General features: G+C 30.4%; 1 protein-coding gene across 1 annotated transcript in view; it reads left to right on the top strand.

Annotated features, from left to right (window-relative positions):
- Nucleotides 1-1,259: 1,259 nt before the first annotated feature.
- LOC136090331 (NADH-quinone oxidoreductase subunit B-like) overlaps nucleotides 1,260-17,195 on the top strand; it is a 35,919-nt gene continuing 19,983 nt past the window's right edge. Inside the window, exons 1-2 of the mRNA XM_065816830.1 lie at nucleotides 1,260-1,412; nucleotides 11,461-11,503. Coding sequence (XP_065672902.1) covers nucleotides 1,367-1,412; nucleotides 11,461-11,503 — 89 coding nt within the window. The 5' untranslated portion in view covers nucleotides 1,260-1,366. The remainder of the gene's footprint in view (nucleotides 1,413-11,460; nucleotides 11,504-17,195) is intronic.

The following is a 17,195-nucleotide window of genomic DNA, read 5'->3' on the forward strand; positions in this document are numbered from 1 at the left end:
AAGTTCTTGTGTTTGCTACTTTACCTAAAAAATCACAATCACTGAAATGTTCGGTTTGTAAGCTTTCATTTTGTATCAAATCCTTGAACGATATTAAATAAAAAAGATTTAACGTCAAAAAAAAAATCAGCTTTAGGTTAGGTTTACTGTATTTAATAAACATCAACGATTTGTCTCACTCTATAAATAATTTGATTGCTCATTATTTTACTGACAATGCTAATTTTCTATGCATTAATAAACTACTTGCACAGCTTTGTCAAAAAGTTAACTCAGATTTTCATTATTTGTGTCATTGGTTAAATAGTAATCAATTTCTCTAAATATTTACAAAACTAATTTTTTCATCTTTCGTTGTTCAAAATAAAGATTGAAAATGTTAAAATTAGAATTAACGGTAAAAGACTTTTCCCAACATAATAAATATATATAATATAATAATATAAATATATAAAATATCTCAGAATCTCTCAGGTTTATCTTGATGAAATCTGTCATGATAAAATCAACTAATTTAATCAAATAAAGAAGTTTTTACGAGCGAATAGTATGTTGTTTTTAATATAATTGTTCCCTAGCAAACTTTGAAATCAGTTAACTATTCCTCGTTCTCCTTCCCTTTAAACTATTATGGCATTATTTGGAGTCAAATAGGAAGTTTTCTATAAAATCGTATAAGCAGTTTACTTTGCACATCCATAAGAATTATGGCATTTTCTTCTTTACAATCTAATATCCAAAATTGATCTTCTGAATTGAAGTCTTTATTTCAACGTCTTTTAAAGGTTTATAACTGTGTTTTTGTCTTTGATTTTACCCAAAATAATCAACCAAATTCATTTAATAATTTATTTTTTAAAACGAGCGATACATAAAAATTGCACTTGAAATAATGAAAATGGTAATTTCTACCTTTCCTTTTTCGACACTCTAAAATATTGTAATAAAAACAAAATTAAGAAAATTTTTATTTGAGTTATTTACATATCTAGACAAATATTAGTTATATCTTTTATTACTATTGCCTTAAAATATTACTTATATAATTTTTTATTTTTTTATTATTATTATTTATGTTCTTATGTTAGTTTCTTTCTTTTTTTTTTTTTTAATTTCTCTCTATGTTTTATTTAGATTTTTTTTTTTTTTTAGACTTCACTCCATTGACTAGTTTTAAACTATACGAGTGACACCTTACTTTATTTATTTAAGTTTATAATTTATTATTGTAAATTTTCGAACTTCAACAGACAAAAAAAACCACATTCGCTGTCTCGGCTACCGTCTACACTTGTATTACTCCAATAGCGCCGGTACCGCAATATAAGAACATAAAGTTATAAGAAATAATAAACAAATAATAAAAATGTCAATGAAAATATTAGTTAGCAGATATGTTGCTTTATCGAACAGTAAGTTTCAACACCTTATATCCTAGTTATATAATTGTTTTCTTTAACTCAGTTTTCATCTAAATTTCAAAAAATTAGTTGAAAAAAAATCTCACAGGATATATATATATATATATATATATATATATATATATATATATATATATATATATATATATATATATATATATATATATATATATATATATATATATATATATATATATATATATAAACTAAAAGTTTATAATACAAGTACGGTATTAATAAATTGCATTCTTTCTCTAAAATAGGAAACAGTAGTTAAGTGTGACACTGTCTCTAATTGGGTTGGTGTTTTTAGTGGTGTGCCTCAGGGTTCAAATCATTTTATTTTTGTCTACATTAATGAATTTCCAGATACAATTTAAAACGATTCAAAATTATTGGCTGATGATACCAAAATTTTATTGATATTTAGTTCAGATTTGTGTGTCAAAGAAATCTAGGTTGATTTGAAGCATTTGAATGGATTCAAAACTTGGGTAAAGCAAGTAAAGTAATGGGGAGAATAAAGAATTTGTTTGCAAGATTTAACTGTCAACCTTATAAATAAATGTTATAAAAATAAAATTTCTATAACATTTATTTGCCCACTTCTTGAATTTGCAGTTCTGGTTTGGTCTCCTTGTATAAAAGGAGACTATATTGCAATTTAAAATAAGTCTCAAATATGAAGGTTGACTAATGTCTAGACAATATTCTTTTTTTTAGTTATTTTATCTAGAATTTGAATAAAACCATTGCTTTGTTTACCTGGTTTGGCCATACTAGTATTGCTAAAGCAACCCTGTTACGACCAATTGAGCTATGTAGACGATAGTCTATAAAGGAGCCCATCCTTGTTGTTTGTAACTTATTAAGTTTTAATTTAAAACAATTTAGGAAAGTGACTGTTACAGTGTAACAGTCACATTCCTAAATTGTGACTGAAAATCACTTCTATTAAATCTAATCTGTTCCTTTGTTTCTCAAGTGTCCCTAGACCTAGTTTAAGTGTTCTGTCTACATATGATAGATGTTCCACTTTTATTATCATTTTACTAAAACGATTTTGTATTCAATTAGTATTCGATTTTTTTATTCAATTAGTTCTTTATCTTTGACATAAAAAGGTGACCAAACAGATGTACAATATTCTATGTGTAGACGGACTAACAATTTATATAGTTTCATCATAATATCAGATTGTTTATAGGCAATTGTGCGATTTATCATTCCCAGAGTTTTGTTTGCATTGCTATAAGTCTTCAAACACTGGTTAGATGTTTTCTAATCACAACCCCAAGGTCTTTTTCAGTCTTGATTTCTTCTAAAATAACCCTGTTTAAACTGTATTCATAACCAATGTTCTTTTTTCTGATGAGCATAATTTTGCATTTTAAATTGCATTTGTCATTCAGACCACTTAACAAGCATCTCGTATTAGTGGTTCAAATAGCTTACAAATTTAACTGGTAAGACTAATAGGTCTGTAATTTTCTACGTTTGATCTACTATCACTTTTAAATAGTGGAATAACATGAGCACTTTTCTAATCATCTGGCACCATCCAATCATAAGTGATCTACAAAACAGCAAATAAAGTGGAACACAAATTTCATTTTGAATATTGTAAAGTAGCCTTGGCCCTATATCGTCAGCTCCAGTTGATTTATCTATTATAAGTTTAGACAATTTTGTCCTCACATCATTCTTGGTAAAGATGCAGTCATTCATCCTACCAATATTAGGCCTATTAAGGATACTTTCAGATTCTGGTGTTATGTCAATAATCTTATAAGTGAAAACAGATGTAAAATACTTATTAAATTCTTCAGTTATTCCAGTAACTAAATCAATTTTAACACTCTCCAGCTTTAACTTTTGACTTTGTTTTGCTTCTAAGCAAAGAATGACTTAGAATCATGTTTGATATTTCACGCCAGCAGTTTTGCCTGGTTTTTTTAAATTATTTCATCTAGTATTTATTTAAAGCATTCTTGTCTCTGTTTTTATTTTAATTTAAATAGGAAAATATATGAATTTTTTAAATTGCACTCGCCAACCTTAAAATGACCATCCAGCAAGCGCTTTTTTGTGCACTGAAAAACATGAAGATGGAAGAGAGTTCCAAAGGGTTAAAGTGCAAGGGAAAAAAACTAGACAAATAAAAGTTTTTAAAGCATGTAAGGACAGATACAGTAAAAGAATGAAACTTTGCTGAATGACAAGCGAGAATGAGTTTTAGTTGATAGAACTAAAGATGTTATCTCCTTTAAGCAGCAACTATGATAGTATTTGAAGGAAAAAAAATGAGATGCAATTTTACAACACTAGGAAAGAGGCTCAAGCTTAGCAAATAGAATGACTTTTTTTACAATGTGTTTTTAGACCTTGTCTAGAAGAGAAAGCATCATTAGAAGAACCAGCCCAAATATGACAACAGTATTCCATACAGGGACAAATAAGAGATTTGTAGAGGTAGAGAATGGAATCAAGAGTAAGAAAATAGCAAGCACTATAAAAAGAGGCAACCTTAGCAGATGCAATCCGCTAAGGTTGTCTCAAAAAATGCAAATTTAGCAATCAATTGTATATATGATAATCCAATACTCAGTTAAAAGACTCAGTTAAAGGGTTGCCATTCTTTAATATAGGAATATATATATAATATATAGGAATATATATATAATAAATAATATAGGTATATATATGATATCCAATACTCAGTTAGAAGACTCAGTTAAAGGGTTGCCATTCTTTAATATAGGAATGTCAATAGCAATCTGATAGTTGTTTGCAGTAAATAACTGAGTTCTGTCAGAGTTAAAATTTACAAGCCATTGCAAGCCCCAATCTGTTGCTGAAGTAAGATCAGGTTCAAGGTCAGCTGCCTGTTCTATGCAATCAAAAAGAGAAAACTTTTTATTAAGACAAGAGTATAAAGTTAAGTCATCAGCAAAAAGAGCTACTTTAGACGTAAGGTTGTCTGGGAGATCATTAATGTAGATAAGAAACAAAACAGGACCAAGGATAGAACCTTGAGGTATCCCAGAAGTTACTGGAAATGAAGAGGAGTGTTGGCCTTTGAGGATGGGTTTAATAAAGTGGATAAAAAGAAATGATTTGATAATCTCAAAATCTTTCTCAGATACACCACCATGCCAAACTTTGTCAACCATTTCAGATATGTCAAGGGCAATACCCCTAGCTTCACCGCCTCATTCTAATGCACAATAAAGTCTTTCAGTCACAGCAGTTAGCAAGTCAGTCATAGAGCAAGAGGATTGAAAATCATATTGATTTCTGACAGTAAGTTATTTGACTCAATCAACCATGTGAGAAATTTGCTGATTGAAGACTCAAAGACCTTGCTAATATCAGAAAGAAGACTAATTGGATTATTGGAGAAGTCATAATGCTATCTGGAGTTTTTTTAAATTGGAACAACGGATGCCATTTTCCAGCAAGCAGGAAAACAAAACTCAGTCAAGCACTTATTAAGTAGATTAGAAAAAATTGAAGAGAGTTCTGGAGAACAATTTTGTAAGCCATGACAAGAATGTTGTCTGGACTACAAGCCATAGAAGAGTTTAGTTGAGGTATGACTAGCAACGGAAGCTGGAGTGATTTTGATGTCTAACAATGGGTTAATCTGTTTAAATAGAACGGAAAGAAGAAAATGGCTATAAAGTTGAAGAGTCAAGTTAGTAGAAAAGTTCTTTGCAAATAGTTCTGCTTTATCCTTCGGAAGATATTAAGTTCAGTCCTATGAATTTGGGATGGAATGTTAGACCTACCCTTGTTAATGACGCTGTTAAATATTTTTCAAAAGTCTCTAAAGCCTAACTTCTGAGATAAGGTATGTTTTAGTGAACTGAGAATAATGGAGCTTAGCATCAGACAGCACCTTTCTACATCGATTTCTAGCAATATTAAATAGCTGTTTTTTCTTGAGAGAGTTTTTATTTTGAAAAAGATGAAAAAAATGATTACAATTAGCTATAGCAGCTGCACAAGAAGGTGAAATCCAAGCGTTAGAATGAGGATTGATTTGGACTAGTAGAAATTAAAGCTTCTATTCCTGTCTGAATCCAGGAGGTTACATAGGAGGCGCATTTATTAGATGAGAGAGAAAAGGCACTAGCCCAAGAATTGTCACCAAAAAAATGACAAAAGGAATCCCAGTCAGCTTTATGGTAGTAATAAGTAGTACAATGATAGGGTCCAAAGAAGAAGTACGAGATGAAAGATTATAGATTTATAGTTAGGGTCAGAGCCAAAACATAAATCAAAGAGTGAAGGTAAATGATTAGGGTTGTCAGAAAAACGAGTCACAAAGTTAACTCTCTGAGTAAGAGATTGAGAAATGCAGAAGTTATAACCTTTAGTGCCAGCAGGGTCAGTGGCGTTTGAGCCAAGCCATTCAGTGTGATTAACATTAAATTAGCCAATAACAACAATATTGACAAAGGGGTAAAATGAAAGGGCATGGTCAATTTGATCAGAAATTATATCTGAGAGAATGCAATCTTGGGAAGTAGGTGTGATGGAAGGTTTCTTTGCAGACCACAAATATTTGTATAAGGTATATTAAAGCAGTTAGGTGGTGGGAAAGGTTTTTTATGTGTAATATTTTGGTTTACTTTTAGCATGATTTAAGTTTAAAGAGAACTTGGGTCATTCATAGATATAGTGCGGCCTCCTAAGCAATGAGTTATGCAGTTTTCTTAGTCCCATTAATATCTCCAAAGTTTTAACTTAAGAGTCCTTATTTGGCCTTGATAATGTGCACCAAAATAATCAACAGGGACACCATCCATGTGCAACATGGCACTGTTAATACTCTGATATTTTGCAGCTGTTGATGGGATCAGCCTCTCAGAGAGCTACTACAGAATTCGAGAAACTTTACTACCAGCTGGCCTCAAAACCAATTAAGCGAGTTTTAGAACTGTACCCTCATTAGGAGATAACAGGAAGAGTTGTATAGCCACAATCAAGGAGCCTCAAGCAAAAATCTATGAGTAGTGTCAAGAAGATTTAGGATTTGTCATCCTATGTAGGAAGCAATGTAACACAGGTTTACATCAATCCCAGCCTAATAGATAGAGAAGGGGTTCGAAGCTGGTTAGCAGAATTATTCTGCTTATCCCTTAAGTCCCAAGGCAGGGAATTTTGAAGATGGAGTTTGTTTCTCCTAGCCTTTTAACCCTAAAAAAGCACACCCTGCAAGTCAGAAGGGCATGGGGGAGGGTGTACTGGATTCAGCCCTTTAAATTAAGAAAATTGAGGTCGGCAATAGTTCGCCAAAATGCATCAGGTTGGCAAAAAAAAAATAGGTATAAAGGTTTTACCATAAAACATAGAAACATGGTTGGCAATTTTTTGCCAACCTCAAACACTTCTAGGTAGGCAGTTAGATCAGCATTGCCTAATGTTGATCCTAATTCTGAGGGCTTGATACCAGTTTCAGGGTGATCTTGATGATCCTGATCCTGACCTGGAGTAGCTAAAAGGAGTTATTTCCTGTAAACAGTACTTAAAAACATTAGGCATAATATTTTGGAAATGCATTAGGAAAAACATTACATCTAACAAAATACTAGAGATTAAGATAAACGTAGGTTTTATAGTTGGAGTAACTAGTTAATTACTGAGCTCGCACTGCATCAGAGACTTGAACAGAACACAGACATACATAATATAACTCCTAGGTGAGTAAACACCACACAAGAGGTTCAGACAGAATACAAACATGAACATATAAAGTAACTTACGGGTGAACCAACACTGCGCCAGAGGTTCAAATAGAACACAAACATACATATAGTAACTTACAGGTGAATGAAAACTGCATCAAAGGTTTAGACAGAGCACAAACATACAGATAGCAACTTATGCATAAGTCATTACCTCAGCAGAGGTTTAGGTAGAACACATACATACATATCAACTAAATTACAGGTGAGCTAACACAGTAACTAAGGCACCTCCAACCATATAAAAGGCACATACAAAAAATAGGTAAATAGAAAAATAAAAAAAATATATATATTACTATAGGCATGACCAATATTAAATAGTACTGATGACAGGAAGCACACTCCTTCCAGCTTTTGGTTAGAAAGCAAATCCCACAAAACAGCAGGACATGGAACAGGCTGCACTGGGTTACATGTTACCAGTAGCAGGGTCATCATGAAGACCCTATATCTGACCTGACAATATATACATACACACACACACACACACACACACACACACACACACATATATATATATATATATATATATATATATATATATATATATATATATATATATATATAAATATCTTTGTTGATGAAACACAGTGTCAAATGGAAAAATTTAGTTAAGTGATTTTCTACTAATATATAATTGCTCTGTTCTTTTAAGAACATTGAGCACTCTATTGTGTAGAATACTTTTTAAAGTTGTTTAAATATATATATATATATATATATATATATATATATATATATATATATATATATATATATATATATATATATATATATATATATATATATATATTAGTAGAAAATCACTTAACAAAAATTTTTTTCATTTTACACTGTGTTTCATCAACAAAGATTCATCAGAAATGAATGATCAAAATAATAAAACTTCAATTTATACAAAAATTAAATTACAGAAAGTCGCAAATGTCTTAACTACTTTAATTCCGATTTTTTGTTTAATGACCGGAATTAATTTCTAAATGTAGGCACGAAAATAAATTTCTCCTAAAAAACTATAAAAATAAATGAGTTTTACATTAAATACCTTTTTAAAATAAACATTTAAAAAAAAGCTTAAGTAATCATTTCTAAAGAATTCTTTTTATAATAGTATCAGCGAATTCCACAAATGTGTGAAAATTTACAGTAGTTAAGACATTTGCGACTTCCTGTAATTAAATTTTTGTATAAATTGAAGTTTTATTATTTTGATCATTCATTTCTGATGAATCTTTGTTGATGAAACACAGTGTAAAATGAAAAAAAAATTTAAGTGATTTTCTTCTAATAATAATTGCTCTGTTCTTTTAAGAACATTGAGCACTCTATTGTGTAGAATACATTTTAAAGTTGTTTATATATATATATATATATATATATATATATATATATATATATATATATATATATATATATATATATATATATATATATATATATATATAGAGAGAGAGAGAGAGAGAGAGAGAGAGAGAGAGAGAGAGAGAGAGAGAGAGAGAGAGAGAGAGAGAGAGAGAGAGAGAGAGAGAGAGAGAGAGAGAGAGTTATGATAATGCTCTTATGTATAAGTACAGCATGAGATAATTATTTATAAGAGTAGATGGATAATAATGTATTTCAAAATGTAGATTTTCGATTGTTTTCTGTAAAAATGTGTAAAAAGATGGTCATTTGAAAATATGGATCACTGGTTTCACTAATTTTAGAATCGCTCATTTCAGTTACTGTCATCCAGGGCTACTTGAGCTACCCAGGGTTACTTGAACTCAAAAAAATAAAATGTTTTTTATTTGTTTATTTTTTATAGAATTATTTGGTGAGAAAGTAAATAAGTTAATTATGCTATGTTTGAAGTGCAAAATTGGGACTACTTGAACCCTAATGTCATTGTAGCAGCTTTTGTTTGAAAATGATTAAATTTACTCTCCCTTTAGAGTTGATATATCTGTTGTATTAACCATGTTTTTAATATCTAGTAGGTTATAAAATATATATCTAAATAATGTTGATGATTGGTTAAAGCTGTTGTTATAATTTAGAATTAGCCAGTCCAGCATTAGGAGATCACTTCAAAGGCAACATCTTACTATCACAAAGAAACCTGCAGGGTATCCAGTTGTCTTCATGTCTGAAGAAGAGCAGTCATTCTGTGATCATTTGAATAAGGTTTCTTCTTTTGTCTACCCACTGACCTCATTTGATCTTTGAACTATTGTGAAATCTTATCTAGATTGATGGGGGGGGGGAGGAATGATATTCGATGTTACAATGAAAATATCCCATGTGTCGAATGGGTAAAAGAATATAAGCACATTTTTGATTGTATGACAAGAAAAGTGTTTAAAATTTGGTTCCATATGTCATCTTGTTTGATTATAAATTTCATTGTATAATTTTGGTAAAAAGTTGTCATAAACAATAATCTCAGTAGTCACATTAATGTCAATATTTTAAAACTTTCTGAAGGCAATTATGTTCACTTTATCGGGTTACCCAACCACTGGATGTGGTATTCTTCAACCCAATATATATGTTGTGGAGAAAAATATTATCAGAATGGAAAGTGGGTCTTTGAAAATGTTCAACTATGCTTAACAAAGACACTTTCTCTACTTTGTTAAGTCATCTTATAAATCAGTTATAAGTTCAAACAAATTGTGCAGAGAATATGTCTGGTTTAATAAAGACATGGATATATACAGGCAATCAACAAGAAGTGTTGAAAAACTTTCCGTAAATGATTGTTTCATTAAGAAGATCAAATGAGAATGTCAATCAATCATTTCTTGACTTTTTGACAAGATCAAGAAGTACTGATATTCCAACTACGAAGCGTTTGAGAAGAAAATTAAATGTTCCGGAAGAAAAAAATGATAGGGTCAGAAGATGTCACATAAATAGAAATGCCAAAAATAACTACAACTACCAGTGCTATTGAAAGAGGAAGAAATGAAAATATTGCTGAAAATCTAATTACAGAACAAAAGATGAAAGTTCAAATAGGTCACAGACAATACTATTAAAAGTAGTATCAGCAATGAAAATGTATCTGCTAATGAAAACATAAGCGAAAGTTCAGATCTGGACAACGTGGAAAAGGTAAAACTCAATGTTGATGAATATGTGCTTGTAGAATATGATGAAAAGTTTTTTCCTTGTTGCTTTGTATGTATTAGTATGGAAGAACCTTTTGGTACCATAGTTTCTATGATGGAGCCAGCAAAAAATCACTGGAAATTTCAAGAAAAAACAGACATTCTTTTTTACAATATCGATGAAATAAAACAGAGTATCAATGTCCCGGTATCATTTTAATTTATAATTAAAGGTCTTTTTAAAATTGCAGAGCTGAACAATTGGTGTACTAGTACTCCTAGTATTGAGTATATTGCAACAACAGTATACCAGATTTTGTTATACTTTAAAAATTTTTGCAGTATTAATTCATTTAAACTGTTTTGTTAATAACAGAGGTCTTTTTGAAATTGCATTTAATTTGTTTTACTTTGCGTAGTGTTTTTGTGATATTCAATAAAAACTGCAGAAACACTTTTTATACTATGAGTTCATATGGGTTTAATGCGGTAGTAGTGTAGTGATAAAGCGCTTGTCTCATAAGCGAGAAATTTTGAGTTTGATCCCTACCACGTCCCTGGTAGTACCACTCTCAACTTCTTTCTCTGCGCAGCAGCCTTATTGTTCAAGGTTCATATTTCGGAATTAAAGAATTGAGAGAGGGTTATAACCACAGCTAAAGTAGTCTCCTCAACTGTAGTGGCCTTCATGGCATTGAGGAGGTGAATTGAAATAAAAATAGTAGCCCCACATCAGCGGATACTTGAACCCAACCTTAACCACCCAAAAAGAGAGGACTGAAGTCACCCTGAATATTTTTTTCTCTACAATCATCATTACTAACACCTAAGCCTATGAATTAGCATCAACTAGTTTTTTTACATTGCCATAGGAGAGAACCACAAACATCAAACATGTCTCAAATTCAAAGTCCAAGGATGATAGTATTTTTTTAAATCTCATTTTTCTGTTTTGCAATAAATATCTTGAACTGGTTCATTTTCAAAATAACTAAACTGTATAAAAAATTACTAGCATTATTATTTTTAAGTTGAAACTTGAAAAGAATAATACTAAAATACAACGTCTGTTTATGTTACTTATTCTATTTATAATCTTATGATAAATAACGAAGCATGTTAAAAAAAAAATTATTTTTGTTAATATTTTTCAATTTTTAGGATTATATGTTATGATTTATTTTTTAGGTGCAAAGATTTTGTGCAACTCTTCAACAGAATTGAAAATAAGGTGAAACATTAACTGTACCATTTAGTATGTGTATATATATATATATATATATATATATATATATATATATATATATATATATATATATATATATATATATATATATATATAGAACCCTTATATGTTGTCCGAAAGTTTTTTCCATATTTTGTTGACAAAAAGTAAAAATTAAAATGCAAGACCAGAATTTTTTTTTTTTATTAATGATAGACTGCCTGCCCCAACCAAACCCTCAGTCGATGTTGCAGCACTCCCTTGTGGGTCAGGCTATTTATCAGTCGATGTAGCAGCACTCCCTTGCGAGTCAGGCTATTTGTCAGTCGATGTAGCAGCACTCCCTTGCGAGTCAGGCTATAAGATAGTCAATGTAGCAACACTCCTCGAATGATTTACAGTAAAAAAAATAAAAATAAAAACATTTTATTAAAAAAAATAAAAATAAAAACATTTTATTAAAAAAGATAAAAATAAAAACATTGTTTATATTGTTAAAAACTTTCAGAATGTTTTAAAAACATTCAGAATGTTTTTAAAAACATTCTGGTCAATTAAATTTGCGTTTTTGTGGTTTTTTTATAAAACGATTAATTTGTAATTAAATTAATGGTTTTGACTTTCGTCCAACACGCAAATATTGGACGAAAGTCAAAAGTAATTAAAAGTGACGTATATGTTGGCATAAGAATCATTTTTTTCCTTCCGTGCTTCCCAAACGCAACAAACTATATATATATATATATATATATATATATATATATATATATATATATATATATATACATATATATATATATATATATATATATATATATATATATATATATATATATATATATATATATATATATATATATATATAGTCTTCGGAATTAGGGTTGTTATTTGGCAATAACTACCCTAACTGGCGTCCTGACGGTGTCTGAGAAAAAATTTGCCAACCTCAGAATTTCAAAACTTACATTTATTTGTTATTTCAAATAGATAAAATGGCAAAACAAACATTTTATTTAAATTCTTAGTAAAATAGTTAAAAAGAAAAAATCCGGCAAAACAAATGTTTTAAATTCTGAACAATTTAAGTTAAAAAAATAAAAATGTTTTATTTAAGCTATACAAAAAATAATTAAAAAAGAAACAAAAATTTTAATTAAATTCTAACTTTTAAAATTTTAGTTAATTTCTAATTTTAATTTTAAATAATTTAAAATTTTAATTAAATTCTAACTTAATTACTAAAGTAATTCAAAAAAAAAGTTTTTTTGATTTGGAAAAATGTATTATTATTTTTTATTAATACAAGTAAAAGTTTACCTTTTGCCGCTATGCCAGGGTTATGACTAAAATGTATATGGGGGTATGCTAAATCATACCCCCATATACATTTTAGTCATACCCCTAATATATATTTAGTGGTATGACTAGTAGTTAGTATTGTAATTCTAAAAAATACTTTTTTTGAAGATCTCTGCTTACACCCCCTATATAATAAAATATATGTTCTATATAATAAAATAATACTGGATTGAAAAATTTTTTAAATAAAAAATGTTTTTAGGGGTGTCACAAGTCTCTTAAACATTAAACAAGTCCCTAATATTATCAAAAAAAGGTTTTTCAATAGTATGTCATGTTGGATCTCAAATGAAGCAAAATTAAATAAAAATTTCAAAAAATATGAATCATAGATAAATTATTATTTTAGATTTTAGTAAATAAAAAATTACATTTTTTAATTTGAAACAAAAAAAGGAATTCAACAATATTTTTTTAAATATAATTTTTTCTCAATGTTTTTTCTAAAATAATGATTGTATTTGAAATTTTTTTTATAATTTCGCTTCATTTGAGATCCAACATGATATGCTTTTAAAAAACTTTTTTTTTTTTTCATAATATAGGGACTTAGAGATATTTAAAATATTTAATTTGATATTTAAGGGTCTTGTGGCACCCCTAAAAATATTATTAATTCAAAAAAATTTTAAACTCAGTATTATTTTATTATATAGAACACATTTAAAGGGTGTCAGCAGACATTTTTTTAAAAAAGTTGTTTTTAGCACCACCCTATTATATATAATAAGATGATGCTAAAAACAACTTTTTTTTAAAAATGTTTGTTTGTACTTTTGGTGTGCATTGTCAAGGCTGTGGCCTTTTGGAGCCACATTTGGAGCCCTTCGTTATGGCTTAGGGTTTATTAAAAGTAATGAGGCAATTGCTTGGGCTATTAAACAGTGTTCTGAGTACTATCTATGCTTTGAGTCAAGTTCTTTAACAAATTTAAAAATGAATAAAGTACCAAACTATAAAACACAAAAACCATCATCATCACCAAGTTCTCTAAACCTATCATTCACTAATATTCATGGTCTTCGAAGTAACTTTTCTTCTGTTGAGTCTTATCTCTTGCAAAGTTCACCAGACCTACTTGCTCTTTGTGAGACTACTTTGAGTTCAGCTGTCTCATTTTGTGATCTTAGCGTTAATGGTTATCTTCCTTTAATTCGTAAAAACTCCAATAGTCGCATGCTTGGCCTGGGCATTTACATTCATAAGAATCCACCCATTTGTCGTGAAACTAGGTTTGAATCCACAGACTATTCTTTTATGTGCTTTCGTTTAGCACCACTTCACTCTATCGCCTTTCTCTCTGTTCTATATTGCTCTCCTTCATCTCAAGACTGCATTTTTTTGATGTTATTTCTGGTCAAATTGACCAAGCCCTCTCTCTTTATCCATCAGGTAATATAGTTGTTGTCGGTGACATTAATGCTCACTACTCTGAATGGCTTGACTCTAGTGTCAGTGACTCTGCAGGCATTAAAGCCTACAACTTTTGTCTTTCTCAATCTCTAACTCAATTAGTCAACTTTCCAACTCGCTTACCAGACAACCCGAATCATTTACCTTCTCTTCTCGACTTATGTCTTGTTTCTGATCCTAGTCAGTGCTCAGTTTCTCCACATTCACCTTAAGGTGCTTCTGATTATGGTTTGACCTCTCTAAAACTATTATCTCATTCTCCATCATCATCAGAATCCCCCTATCATTGTATCTCTTACAACTACCTTAAAGCTGACTGGGACTATTTCTGTGATTTTCTTCATGATGGCCCTTGGGTCGAAATCTTCCGTCTTCCTGTTGAGAAATGTGCTTCTTACATAACTTCGTGGATTCAGGCTGGCATGGAATCTTTTGTTCCCTCTTGACAATTCCAGGTCAAGCCTTACTCTTCTCCATGGTTTTCCTCACATTGTGCTGCTGCGATTGCCAATCGAAACCGTTACTTCCATATCTATCAGCAAAACAATTCTCAAAAAAACAGACATCTGTTTATTACTGCTAGAAATCATTGTAAAAAGGTTTTGTCTAACACCAAAGCCCACTATTCTCAGGTCATGAAATCACTAATTTCATCACAAAAATTAGGCTCTAGTGACTTCTGGAGAATCTTTAATAGTATCAATAATAAAGGCAAATCTGTAATTGCACCTCTCTTGTATGGTTCAGACTTTGTCTTCTCACCTAAAAGCTTAATTGTTTGCTAAGAACTTTTTGTCAATGTCATCTCTTGATTCCACTAGTTGTGTTCTACCTAATATAGCTATCAAACGGGTTGATCCATTGCTTGACATTCGTATCATTCCAGCTTCTGTATCAAAAGTGATTTCCTGCTTAGACTCTTCTACAGCTTGTGGCCTGGACAACATACCTGTTATAGTCTTGCAGAAGTCTTCTCTGGAGTTGTCGTCTATACTTTCAAAACTATTCAATGAGTGCTTATCAGAGTCTTGTTTTCCAACCCGCTGGAAAGTGCATCTGTCATCCCTATTTTCGAAAATTCTGGAGAGCGATCTGACTCAACTAACTACCGTCCCATTAGTCTTCTTCCTATCATAAGCAAGGTTTTTGAATCTTTAATTAACAAACACTTAATTTCTCATCTTGAATCTAATAACTTACTTTCTGACCATCAATATGGATTTCGAGCTTCTCGTTCTACAACTGATTTGCTAACAGTAATAACTGATAGGTTTTATTGTGCATTAGATAAAGGTGGAGAGGTTAAGCCCATCACTTTTGACATTTCTAAAGCTTTTGATAAAGTTGGCATGCTGGTCTTCTCATAAGCTTTCTTCTTATGGTGTATCTGGTAACATCTTTAAGATTATTGAATCCTTCCTTTCCAATTGTGGTATAAAAATTGTCCTTGATGGACAGCACTCATTTTCTTATTCTGTAACTTTAGTGGTTCCTCAAGGTTTAGTCCTTGGCCCCATACTTTTTTTAATTTACATTAACGATCTTCCAGGTATTCTCACATCTAAGGTGGCATTGTTCGCTGATGATACTACCATTTATTCTTGTCATGATAAGAAGCCAACACTCCCTAATTGCTCGGAGGGGGCATTTGAGCTTGAAAAGGATCTCACTTCTGCTACAGCATGGGGCTCACAGTGGCTGGTGAACTTTAATTCAGATAAAACTCAATTTTTTTTAAGCCAATTGTTATCGCAACTTAGATTATCTTATATTTATGAACGGTAATGTACTCGATGAGTCATCTACCTTTGATCTCCTAGAATTAACTCTTACTTCTGATCTTTCTTGGAAACCATATATTAAATCAGTTGCAAAATTAACATCTGCTAAAGTTGCATATTTTTATCGAACTTGACACTTTCTTACTGCGGATTCTATTTTCTATCTCTATAAATCTCAAATTCGGCCTTGTATGGAATACTGTTGCCATATCTGGGGCGATCTACTAATGATTCCCTTTCTCTTTTAGACAAGGTGTAAAAACCCATTGTAAACATAGTTGTACCTGCTCTTGCAGCCAATCTCCAACCATTATCACATTGTCGTATTGTTGCTTCTCTTTCTCTTTTCTACAAATACTATAATGGGCACTGCTCTAAAGAGCTAGCGTCTCTTGTGCCATCTACTAAAATTCATTCTCGTGTTACTCGTCATTCAATTAAGTGTCATCCTTTTTCTGTGACTGTTCCTAAGTGCTCCAAAAACTCTTATTCGTCTAGTTTTTTTCCTCTAACATCAGTTCTTTGGAATTCGCTTCCTTCATCTTGCTTTCCTTATTCATATAATTTGCAATCCTTTAAGTTGTCTGTCAATCGTTATCTTGCTCTACAATCTTCATCTTTTTTCTTCCAGTAACTTCCAACTCTAATTAGTGGTTGCTTGCAGCCTTGTTGGAAGCGAAGATATTTAAAAAAAAAAATCTACTTTAATTGTCCAATATTTATTTCTTTAGATTTTGTATTTTTTTACTAATTTTTACATATATATTATTTATTTGTATATAAATTAGTAAAAACACTTATCTAACGTGAGCTTCTACTTCTTCTTATTTTTCCTTCAGCAGGAAGAAAGTCTAAATTTCAAATGAATTTATAAATTAATATAATATTCATTTTTTTTAATTCATATTTTTTTGTAAACAGGATGTTACGGTAACTACAGCATTTTTGTAAAAATTAATTGTGAAAAGAATTTTTTAGAAGATGGGTAGTTTTAATTTGGACAATTGTTTTTATAATTTTTTAAAAAGAAATTTAATGATTTTTGTTTTTAATTTTATGTTGCAGACTCTTGTCTGCAACATAAATATTTATAAATTAAATCTTTATTTGTCATAATTTCACCAACTTCATAAATATAAATGATA

This window comes from Hydra vulgaris, chromosome 13 (genome assembly GCF_038396675.1).
Source record: "Hydra vulgaris chromosome 13, alternate assembly HydraT2T_AEP".
Taxonomy (NCBI): Eukaryota; Metazoa; Cnidaria; class Hydrozoa; order Anthoathecata; family Hydridae; genus Hydra; species Hydra vulgaris.